At 37.0% G+C, this 12,808-nt stretch overlaps 1 protein-coding gene across 1 annotated transcript in view; it reads left to right on the forward strand.

Annotated features, from left to right (window-relative positions):
- Positions 1-12,808, forward strand: part of FBXL17 (F-box and leucine rich repeat protein 17) — a 581,667-nt gene that overhangs the window by 40,741 nt on the left and 528,118 nt on the right. The window contains exon 5 of the mRNA XM_004706643.2: positions 10,772-10,903. Coding sequence (XP_004706700.1) covers positions 10,772-10,903 — 132 coding nt within the window. The remainder of the gene's footprint in view (positions 1-10,771; positions 10,904-12,808) is intronic.

The raw sequence follows: 12,808 nt of genomic DNA on the forward strand, positions 1-12,808 counted from the left end.
GATATAGTCCTTTATGTTTTAGATGTACCTTATTTTTCCCCTTGACAGCATTTTATTTTGGGGAGGAAATAGAGGTTTATTCTTCTCCCTTGGTTTACTTTTTATAGTCATAACCTTAATTGAATCCAAACCTTTTTCTCTAGTTGTGTTTGTACATCTATATATAGATATTCAATCAAAATTTATTTGCTTAAAGAAACTTTGCTTGGCTTAATTTGAAGGTCTGGTGGATTTCTTATTTATAAGTGTTGTTGTTGCAAATGATAATCCTAGTATATTATGGTCACCATTAACCTTAAGATTTAATTTATCTTGCTGCTGAGTTAGTTCTACTAAGTGGATAGACCTAAAACTCACATGTTTTGTAAAGATTCTAGTACCTTATCGCGAAAGGGTATATGGTTGTAAATCTTTTGAAAACATACATGTCTGAAAATGTCTGTCTACCATCCTGTTTATTAGTTCATGATCTGAATCCAGAGTATAGAATTCTACATTAGAAATAATTTACTTTTAATATTTGAAAGCATTACTCAATACCTTGCTTTCACTGTGGTAAGGTAGTTTGCCATTTGATGCCTTTTAAATTCTTTATCCTTTGTATGAAATCTATTTCTGTCTCAAAGTCAGTGCAGTCTACTTTATAGCCATAGTTCTGAGATTTCATAGTGATTTGCTTTGCCATGCATCGGTTTTCATCATCTGTGCTGGACACACGGGTGGGCCTTGTCAGTGGGGAAGGTTATGTCCTTATCTGTTATGAAATTTTATTGAATTATTTTTTGGAATTCCTCCATTTCACTGTATAAATTTTCACACAATCCCCCACCTTTTCAGCAATATTATTCTGCTCACAGTTAATGTGAATTGTATCTCAGTCCAGTGATTTCATATTAATAGTTCCTGTTGAGAATTCTTGTGTTCTATCTTTGTGGGAGATAAAGGAGGGCAAGTCAGTCTCTAGAATAAAGGATGGTGATGTACTAAGATGTTAATTATGAGGGATACCCCTCCAAAATGGAATTTTTTTTCCAAAGCTATGTATTTCTATTTTTTACCAAAGAACCCCATCACCTTCCAAGTACTCCCCATTACACATAATAATACATTTGTCAAATCTGTGATTCCATTCTCGGAAACATGTTTCAAACTCATCTGTTTGAATGGCTGACAGCACCTCCATCTTTTTTTTAATTCATCTCTTCTGCATAGTCAAATTGTTGTCCTTTCATGTCTCTGCATTCATGGAAACAAAAAGAGGTTGCACGGAGTGAGGTCAGGTGAGTAAGGTGAGTGGGGCAATAGAACCGTGCTGTTTTTCGACAAAAACTGGTGTACTGAAATGACTGCGTGAGCAGGTGCATTGTGGTGGCAAAGCCTGTCCCCCGTCTGTCACAAATCAGGCCTGTACTGCCACACAGTTATGCAATCTTTTCAGAACTTCTAAATAGAAAGCTTGATTAACAGTCTGACCTGGCAGATTGAACTCCAAAGGCACTAAGAGTTGACATTTTCATCCATTCAGAAGTTGATGGATGTTCAGAACAAGGTTTGTCATCAATCGAGATTCACTTTTTTTGAACTGAGAAAACCACTCACTTATACACTTGAGTTTTTCCCATAGCGCTGTCCTTGCAAGCTGTGTTCAACATCACAAGTTTCTGAGGCATTTTTCCCTAGTAGGAAACAGAATTTCACAACCACACGCTCTTCTCTTGAATCAGCCATCAAAAAAAATGAGGCTTAAGTGAAACTGCTTTTCCGAAAAATTCACTCTGAACAAACCGAACCTTTCCATGTGACATCACTGGTGTACTAACTCCATGCTCACCTAGCAGGAAAAATGTGCACTAATACTCCACGTAGTGGAGCTTTTTCCCCATTTTTTTTGGGGGGGGGAGGTATCCCCTCAGACTTCTTAGACAGACTATCAAGAAAACATGCATTTAGCCCAATCTTGCTGTTATGCTTATGTGAACCAATTGAGAATTCTGCAGTAGTAATAAACTTGCTTTTCCCTGCTTTTTGCACTACTAGCTTTGGATTCAACTTTTTCAGACCTAAGTCACATGCTATGGTATATTTGTTCTAAAAGTGTATATACCTCTTTAGTACATTTAATAAGATTTGGTAGCACATCTAATAGTAGTGAGCATTCTGAATACTGATGTACTTACATGATATTTCAAAGTGTCTTCAGTGGCAATAATTTAAGAAATTATCTTGGATCTCTATTGTTTATATTGCCTATCAGTTTTTTGTACTGTGGTGTCTTGTGTGTTTCTGTGATATTAGAAGCTATGCCACTGGTGTTTCAAATACCTTCAGGGTCACCCAAAGTGAACAGGTTTCTGCAGAGCTTCTAGAATCAGAACAGACTATGAAGAAGGAATAGGTTGTCTACTGCTGAGGATTTAACTGCCGATAAGCTGACAGCCTTATTATGAATAGCAGCAGATCGTTGTCAGAAATAATGCTATAAGTCCTTCAGATTAGAAGACACTTAAAATGTTCCTCAGGAAGAGCTGCCTCAAAGTAGAGTTGACCATAGTGACTTAGATGGAGGAAAGCCTTTGAGACCTTCTTTTGCTGATGGGGCACATGACTCAAAATGAGAAGAAACAGATGCAAATGTCTATTACTAATTGTTATTTAGAATGCATGAAGTATCTAAATCTAGAAAAAAAAATGGATGTGAAAAAAATTCAGAAATGAAATGTAACAAACATTACTGAGCTGAAATGGACTAGTATCGGCCATTTCGAATCAGAGTCATATGGCTTACTGTGCCAGGAATGAGTTCAAGAAGAATTTCATTACATTCATTGTCATACAAGACATTTTAAGATATATCATGAAGTACAATGTTGTCTATGATATGAGTATATCCATATACATTGAAGGAAATCCAGTCAATATAATGATTATTTAAATTTATACACCAATCATTAAAACTAGTGATGTAGAAATTGAAAAATTTTGCCAATGTCTTCAGCCTAACATTGATGAAGCATTCAATCAAGATGCATTGATAGTTGCAAAAATTGGAAACAGAGGAAGGAACAGTAGTTGGAAAATATGGTCTTGGCAATAGAAACGAAGCTGGAGATCGCATGATAGAATTTTACAAGACCAATGACTTACTTATAGAAAATACCTTTTTCAACAACACAAGCAGTGACTTTACACATGAACTTCTCCAAATGGAATAGGAGGAAATCAGATTGACTGCATCTGTGGGAAGAGACGATGGAGAAACTCCGTATCAGCAGCTAAAGCGAGGCCAAGAACTGACTGTGGAACAGACCATCAACTATTCAGATGTAAGTCAGGTTGAAGTTGAAGAAAATTAAAATACCGTGTATACTCGAGTATAAGCCAACCTGAATATCAGCCAAGGCACCTAATTTTACCACAAAAACTGCATTAAAAATGTGCTGAAAAACTTAGCTTATACATGAGTATGTACGGTAAGTCTAAGTTTCATAAGAGGATCTGAGTCTATGCCACCTGAATTTCAAGAGCAGATTTGCTGTATCGAACATTAATGCAGAAGACCTGATGAGCTGTGGGAGGACATCGAGAACATCACACACGAAGAAAGCAAAATGCCATTACAAAGGACAAGAAAGAACGAAAAGATGAAAATGGATGCCAGAAACTCTGAAACTCGCTCTTAATTCTAGAGTAGTGAAGGCACATGGAAAAAATGATGAATTCAAAGAGTTGAACAGAAAAATTTAAAGGGCAGGTCGAGAAGATAAAGCATTATATTGAAATTTGCAAAGATCTAGACTTAGAAACCAAATGGTGAAGAACACAATCAGGGTGTCTTCAACTGAGAACTAAAGGAAAAAACCATCCCTCAAATTTCAAGATGAAAAGATTCAATCAGTAAAATAGTGTATGATGTAGGAAGCACCAAAAGAAGATGGAAAGAATGCAAACTCACTGGACCAAAAAGTGGAATACAACTATTTTAAGAGAGAGCATATGAACAAGAACTACTGGTACTGAAGGAAGAAATCCAAGCTTCACTGTAGCCATAAGCTAAAAATAAGTCTCTAGGAATTGATGATATGTTAGTTGAAATGTTTCCACAAGCTGATGAAACACTGGAAGCACTCACTCATCTATTCCAATAAATTTGGAAGAGAACTACCATGCCTATTCACTGGAAGAGATCCATATTTGTACCCATTCCAAAGAAAGGTAACCTAACAGCATGTGCAGATTATAGAACAATATTGTTGATATCACATTCAAGTAAAAAATTGCTGTTGATGATTCAACAATGTTTGCAGTGGTACATCGACAGGTAGCTGCCACAGATGCAGGCTGGATTGAGAAGAGGATATGGAACAAGGAATATCATTGCTGGTTTCAGGTGAATCTTAGCTAAAAGCAGAGAATACCAGAAAGATGAGTCTACTTGTGATTTATTGACTATGAAAAGGCATATGACTTCATGGACCATAACAAACTGCATAACCTTGAAAAGACTGGGAATGTTAGAATACTTCCTTGTGCTCATGCGGAACCTGTAAATGGATAAAGAGGCAGTTGTGCTAATAGAACAAGGGAAATGCTGCATGGGTTAACATCAAGGAAGGTGTGCGTCAGGGTGTATCCTCTCACAACACTTAATAAAACTTTATGCTCGGCAGATAATCAGACCAGATGAATTGAGACTGGTTGCAGCAGTGGACACAAACAGAACAGTTGTAAGGATGATGCAGCACCTGATTGTGTTTCCTTCTGTTGTATGTAAGGTTGCTGTGAGTTGAAATCAGCTCAAAGACACCGAAAAACAAGATATGTGGTTTTCTTTATACTATTAGCTGAACTAAAGGTTAAATAACATTGAAGTAGAAGACATTATGAAAATAGATGTACTTTTTTGGCCCATCCACTTTTCTGAAATACCTGAATTCTATTGATTGACTCAGATTAGGATCCCTGGTTTAACTGGAATTTAGTTGAACAGACAGCTCCATGATTATGTTTTTCAACTTTTTTTTCCACTTTGCAAGGTCTCAATTATTTCCTTCAATAAATATTGATAATAAAAGTGACTAATGTTTTTATTCAACAAATATTATCAAAGTGCACAATACTGGCAATCTGGAATACATTAGTTAACAAAGCATATCTTTGTTGTTTTAAAAGAATTGATAGTGCTTTTATTTTTTAAAATTTTATTATTAGTTTAATATATTTGCCATTCCAAAGTTCAATTACATCAAACAGAATTGTACAATTGCTACCACAATCAGTTTCCAAACATTTTTTTCTACATGGACTCCTTGTATTGGTTTCTTTCCCCCATCTTCTCCCTCCAAACCCCTTACTCTACTTGCTGTCACTGGAAGTTCTCCAATCATGAGTTTCTTATATGGAAAAATGGGAAAAGCATATAACACAAATATCTCTGGTCTAAATGAAATTTTTATTTCTATGGGAAATATATAATTTGCTATGCATTAACCTAGATTAATGTAGTTTATTTCCACCCCTGAACAAATAAACTGAAATCACATATCTTTAATATCATTACTTGCAAATTTAAAAAATGGTTACCGAAATAAATACTGCTGTGTAGGAAAAAGGAACAAACAAAACCATGCATTATTGAACTAATCAGAAGTAATCACTGTGAACACATTGGTATATGAGGACATGGAATGGGGGTAGCGTCTGAAGAAACCAACACTCCTATCTGCCTCAGGATGATTCCTATGAGGCAGAGGTCTGACATGGCTCCAATCTCCAGCTTTCTTTACCTTGTTTTCATACCAACAGTCCCTACCCATGACACTCTACTTGCCTGCTGGGTTTGGTAATCCACTTCACTGGCTTCAAAGAGAATACTATCAAAAGAGTTTACTAGAGATGCTAACACTACAAAATGTTAAGGATACAATTCTTTTGTCCGCAGTACTGCTTCTCACACACCTTGGCAGACATCTCTCTCTTTGGCCTTGGCCTCTTAGCCATGTGGTCCCTTGGCCTCTGCCCTGCTTTGGTGAGACTTAAAAGGCTCCCTTAGCCCTGATAAATAGCCACAAGGCACTACGGTCTGCAAGGTAGCCTTCCAGCCTAAAGCATTCAGATGTACTAGTCCTAGAGTCTGGGAACCCCGCTATTATTCTCTTCTTGCTTAGTGTACTCCTCTCCTGTGTCGCATGGTCTCTTGGTGGTGCTGCTCTGCTGGCATACTTCACTCCTGGCTTTGCTCATTTGGGCACTCATTGGGGTACTCTGATTCTGCTTCTGAGATGGCCTATTTCATTTCCAGCTGAATGCCAGAATTCTCCTGCGTTAGTATCCTCTCCGCCATATTTGCTTGTTCCATCCCAGTCATTTGGTGGGAGTTTAAAAGACTGGACAGAAGAGCCAGACCATGTAATTTCATTTTACCATAGTTTTCAGTTTCTCTTCTGTGCACATTTAAAAGTGATATGGGGCAACTGTGTCTGAGTTCTGATGTAACAAAAGGAGTAGGAGAGTCAAGTTCAACATCTCAAGACCAATTTCTAGGAACTGGGGTTAGATATGCCTCTATCCTCCTTACCAATTCTGATACCAGCTGTTTCACAACACTACTTCTCAGATGGATTAGATAATTCATTGCAGTGGCCACACCAACTCAAAGACCATACTCAAGGTTGAAGACTTTATTTGGGAAGTTAAAAGGTTACAATTTAGGATCAGGAATGGCTCAAAACAGTTTTTCGATTAGGATAGGCTAGTAGCCATGTCCACTGGGAAGCTTCTCACTGGTCCTTTGTCAGCCAGGCAGCTTCTTGACCTTTGTTGTGCTCAGACAATACTTCAGAGCTCTTTCACTGATGCTAATTAATGTCCAGAGGATATGCTACCTTTCCATAAGCTTAGCCTAAACATGCTTAGCTCTAGCTGTTTGGGTCAGCAAGCCCTACTTCCTTAATTAGTGCATGGAGGCCTCTTACCCTGCAATTTACCTTCCCTTGCTATGTGGACCAGGTAACTTAGCGTTCTGTTTTTGTGCTGTGCATTTTGTTTTTGCTACGGTGGTTCCTCTGCCACTTCTCTGGTGTCCCAGCTTTCTGTCTCTGGATCAAGGGGGTTCAGTGTGCTGGAATGGCAGGGTCCAAAGGATGTCCCCATTTCTGGCTCTTGATGATAATGAGATTCCTCCCTCTCTGTTGCTGAGGAGCTGGCTCATTTTACACTCAGCAGAATGGCAACATTGGTCAGTCTGCACACTAGAGTTCTACATTTTTACAATCACAATTATCTCTGTTAACAGTCACTCACAACTGAATCCTAAAATCCTGTTAGCATCCTCCCCTACATTCTCTTACTCCTTCCTCTCAGGAAAGAGTCATTTGGTGGGAGTTTTACAGACCAGGGGTGGAAGATTCATATCAAATAATTGATTTCTTTGTTAAAATTGGATTATCAAGTGTTTAGTTTTAATGATTCTATAAAATTCAGGCTTATGATTATATTGCAAATTAAATTGTTAGTTTATTTTCTGTTTAAAAAGTTGTATTAAATTAAACACTTTTAATTAACTTTTCAACATTTTACTAGGAAAAAATTTAAAGTTATTGAAAATTTCAAAAAATTTTATACTGAACTTTCATATGCACACTCCTGAGGGTCTACAAATTTTTTCTGTTTTCATTATCTGTCATCTACCCAATTATCCATCCTTTAGTTAATTTTTTTAAACACTAGGGTAAGTAAAAAATCATTCTTAGAAAACCACAGAAACTTTTACTAAACAAAAATATCAAAACGTGAAGCTATTATCTCCAATCATTTTCTCCATCAAGGTCAATACATTTCTGAAGGGAGTGTTTCAATCTCTCTAGCCCTTCTCCAAAGATTTCTATGCCTTTTATTTATACCACTTTAAAATGGCAATTTTGACATCCTTGAGAGACTCAAATTATGTTCCATTAAATGTTCTTTAGTTTGGGGAACAAAAAACTGATGGGGCAAGATAGGACTGTAGGGTGAATGGACTAGCATTTCCCAGTCACTTTCTCCCAGGGAAAGAGCTTGCAGCTCTCGGAGAATGACTAGGAGCTTTCTTAGGATGAGCAACAAGTTGATTGGTTAAACTTTCTGGCCATTTTCTCCACAATGCAGTTTCCAACTTTTTTCCAACTTTTTTCATAATAACAACCTAGCATCTTTAGAGAAAATCTGTGAATATTACTGTGTCCCCAAAACAGTAACCTTTTGAGCTGACCTCTCTTGCTTGAATTTAACTGGATCAGCTGATTCTCCTCAGAGCCATTGTTTTGATTGGACCTGTTTTTGGAAGGCACTCAAATGAGAACAAGACTTTTGTATTCCTGAGAGAACTTGTCTGCAGCCACCCCCTGATGACAGAGACTTAACTTTGACTAAACCCATCAGGTGTGAACTGTAATAACAGCGATACTTTTTGACTCCATATATAGAAGCTGAGTCACACATTTCAGGTACATTTTATAAAGCATTGTGCTAAATTATCACCAGGGAAACTTTTGGTGCTAATTTATACTATTGGCAGTAATTTTTTAGCACACTTTCAGAAACCCTGTCAACACTGGATTTTATTTTTTTATATAAAACTGGTGTGGTGTCAAACCTCTTGTAATTTCAAGGGGAGAGAAGAGAACTCACATTAACGTCAGCCGAGGCCGATTTCTCTGAGGTGGAGTTCAGACATAATCTGCACTTACAAGCCTCCTTAACAATTCTGACACTTTCCTACTGAGTTTTAGAATTCATTGCAATGGTTACAGAGAACCCATAGCCATACATGAGTATGGCTATGGGTTTCATTAGGAAAGTAATAGGTTACAGTCCAGGACCAGGATCGATTTGAAAATATATGGAGTGGTTCAGGCCATTATTAATCTTGGCTGTACCTACAGGCAGCATTATCAATCCCCAGTCCTCATTTTTGGGCCTCAACTCTGGGCTTGGTCTCTGTCCCACTCTACAGCAAGTTTTATAGAGCTAGTTAGCTACATCGAAGACCCCCATTTCAGCATCAGGTCCCCTACCCCAGGTCAGTGAACTAGTCTATTACTCCCATGCCATTGCTCTCTTGTGCCATCTTCAGGGTTACAGTTCTGCTTTCTTGGTCTAGAAGGTTATCCTTGCAGATACCCTAGATCCAAAGGACGTGCTGTGGTTTAGCTCTCATTGGTAAAAATGAGATCCTTCTTCCCAGCTGTAGAACTTGCTCCCTTAAGCCTAAAAGGATGATACAACTGACTAATTGCCTACATGGGTTACACACACCCTGCTTGCATGGTCCCACCTCTGTGGCGGCTATATGCCCCTTATTTGCACTAACAAGCTGTATAATCCCTTTGGTGAACCCAGAGCATATTATTTGCCTAGGTCTACCTAGTCGTTTTGTGGGAGTTTCAAGGCCCAAGTTAGAATCACCATATTAAAGCAATTCACTGCACTGTACACATATTTTGAAAGTTTTTGGTGAAGTATCACTAAAGTTCATTTTTCTTTTTTTCCCCCTTGTATCTTCAATATGATTTTCTTTGAATGTAATATGGTTGACCCTTGAACAACGTGGATTTGAACTGTGCAGGTCCAGTTTTATGTGGATTTTTTTTTTTAATGTTGCTATGACTGAGCTCAAATGTTGGGAGTATCCATTTAAAATGCTGTGTGACGCTAATCTCTGCATGAGCAGTACACACAGAGATGATTAGCATCATGCAATGTTTTAAGCAGATACTCACAGTACATGAATTCACCCCCATAGCAACGGGGGAAAATCCCTCCTAGAAATAGGCCTGTGCCCTCACAGGGTCGCATGAAAATTAAAGGTGGGCTCTCCAAGAGGGAGGTGGTTCAAGGTGAACTGTACTCCTAAAAACAGCCATTTACCGCTTGCATTGGTCATCTGATTTTTACTCTAGATTTTGAAATGAAGTGCACGTAGTTTGTTCTTTGTGCCACCTTTTGTTTCTCAGAGAAATACAGTACTTATTGAAGGTGTAGCTCCAACTGTACCTTTATTTTCAGCCCCCATATTGCTAGTCCTTCAGCTTTCAGTTTCTGTACTAGTGTAACAATAAGTGTTCTAACAAGAGAGTTAGCTGTAGTGTTCGCAGTTTCTCTCTCTCACAGAATATTTGGTGCTATGGAAGAGAATAATAGGAGCAATGAGAAGTGGAAACTCATGAGTTAAATGTTCTTTCACTCACTGGGGAGTCCGGTTGATGTAACTGTTAATGTGACTTGGCCGCTAACTGAAAGGTTGAGGTTTTGGATACTCAGATCCCTTCCAAGAAAGTCCTGATGCTCTACTTAAGAAAATTCAACCAATGAAAACCCTTTGGCTTTACTTGGACACACGTGGGAGCCCCTTAAGTTGGTTGGACTTCACTGAAGCTTTTCCCTCCACTTACTGGTCTTGTTTCTCCCTCCCTTCATCCCACTTTTCTGATTCATGTCCCACTTGTTGTATCTGTGTCCCACTTTGTACTGATGTAAACACTCAAGTGAAATACAGGTTGATTTGAACTGTTTTGCAAGATAGGTACCTGTAGTATGAAGTAGATTCAAAGGTGAAAAGTCTGATAACAACAGCCCTTTAAGCTAGAGATTGCTAACAGTATTTATTGTTTTATGAGCAACTTGTACATAGTAATTTGTTAACTCATATAGCTGTAAGTAATTCTGTGGAAATCCAGTTATAACTATTTTGCCTTTGATATCCTGTGAGTTTTCATTCACATCTCTTTGTTTACAGCTGGGCTCAAAATGCAGAGAACTCCAAGACATTCATTTTGGCCAGTGTTACCAGATCTCAGATGAAGGCATGGTCGTCATCGCTAAGGGCTGTCTGAAACTACAAAGAATATACATGCAGGAAAACAAATTAGTAAGTACTTGACATCAACCTGGTATTGCTCATTTTCTTTCTGACTTTTGAATTTGGTTACATTTTTTCCCTCATTTTCTTTTAGAGCCCAAAAGGCAAGAATCCTCTTAAAGCAATGATTTATAAGTGGATTATATAACTGAATAGGTGCTTGTATACTTGTGTGGTAAAAGTTCCTCCTTAACATATGTTAATGAGTCTTTTCAAAATTCTGACTGCGAACCAATTCAGGTATATCATAAAAAACCTTTTAATTGCTCAATATAAGTATGTGGTTTATAATTCCTCTGGTGCCCTTAGGGACTATAAAGATTTTAGATAATTAGGATTTTTAATACCGAGGAAAGTGCCTATTTGTGAAATATAGCATTTTCCTTAGTTTGGTGAAAAATGGGATTCAATAAATTGGGGCAGATAATCTTGGTAGTTTCATAGGTTTCATACTTCAGCACTTGCATGTGTAAATTTATGCACACCTAATGTATTTTATTCAATATATTTGAAGTTGTATAATTCTTTTCAGATATAATTCACATATAAAACTCCCATTTTAAAAAGTAGACATGTTAGTTTTTAGTACATACAGAAATTGTGTACAAACTTTGTGCATTATTCTTACCTTATGCTTATTAGTTATCACTCTATTCCCTCCCTAAGCCTGGACTGCTACTAATTTACTTGCTGTCTCTGAATTTGCCTATTTTAGACATTTCACATCAGTAAAGTTGTATAATACATACTCTTATGTTTGGTTTCTTTTACCCTACATAATATTTTCAATGTTCATCTATGTTGTAGTATGTATCAGAAGTTCATTCCTTTTTATGTCTAAATAAGATTCTGAAGCCATTTAATTTTGATTTGATAGAGGCATGAATGTTAACAAAAACGTCACTAAGGAAGCACTAGTAGGAGATAGCATCCTTTGAAAATATTGTACATTCATGTACAACATAACGTGTGTTCAGAAATCTATCCATTTTACACAACATGGGGCCCAACCCCTGTGTAGCTTATTATATTAAAATTTCAAGGTACATGCAATGGATCATAATAACAAAAGGTTACTTTGGGATTCACATAAAACATTATTACTGCTGCATTATTTTGTTAAAGATGTTTTAGGGAATCTTGAAGTGTTTCTTTATGCTTTTGTGTATCAAAAGGTACACTTTGTACTATATCCTATGACACACATTATACGTGACTACCTAACTCCCAATTTACATACAAATTTGACTTAAGACAGATATTGGAATAGAACATGTTTATAATCTGAGAACTTCTGCTATATAATATGGTGTTGCATACTTGACCAGATCACATGTTTCATGGATTGTATTGTGAAATTTAAGTGATATATGCCTGTACTTGAAAATGCTGGCAGACTGATCCTGAAAGTGTAGCATATATATGAAGAATACTTGCTTTTTAATTTTATTCAAAAAAATAGTTTTTTTCTTGCTCCTTGGAGTTGCTTTATAAAATTTAATGAATATTTTTTTGTTTTCATACTTGAATTTAACTTTTGAAAGGCCTCTTAATAATATTAGCACTTCAAGTGAGATAGGCTGTTATTTTTTTTCATAATTTTTGTCCAGTCTTTTATGTTCTTTGCATATATGTATAACACCATTCCATGCAAGAAGGAAAGACTTAAAAAATTAAAATAATAAAAAAATAAAAATAAAAGGACTTTATTTTTTATTATTATTATTTTTAATCGTTTTATTAGGGGCTCATACGACTCATCACAATCCATACATACATCAATTGTGTAAAGCACATTTGTACATTCATTGCCCACGTCATTCTCAAAATATTTGCTCTCCACTTAAGCCCCTGGCATCAGGTCCTCATTTTTTCCCCTCCCTCCCCGCTCCCCCCTCCTTCATGAACCCTTGA

This window comes from Echinops telfairi, unplaced genomic scaffold (assembly GCF_000313985.2).
Source record: "Echinops telfairi isolate 266 unplaced genomic scaffold, ASM31398v2 ScPeMD7_7469;HRSCAF=8507_1, whole genome shotgun sequence".
NCBI classification, from domain to species: Eukaryota; Metazoa; Chordata; class Mammalia; order Afrosoricida; family Tenrecidae; genus Echinops; species Echinops telfairi.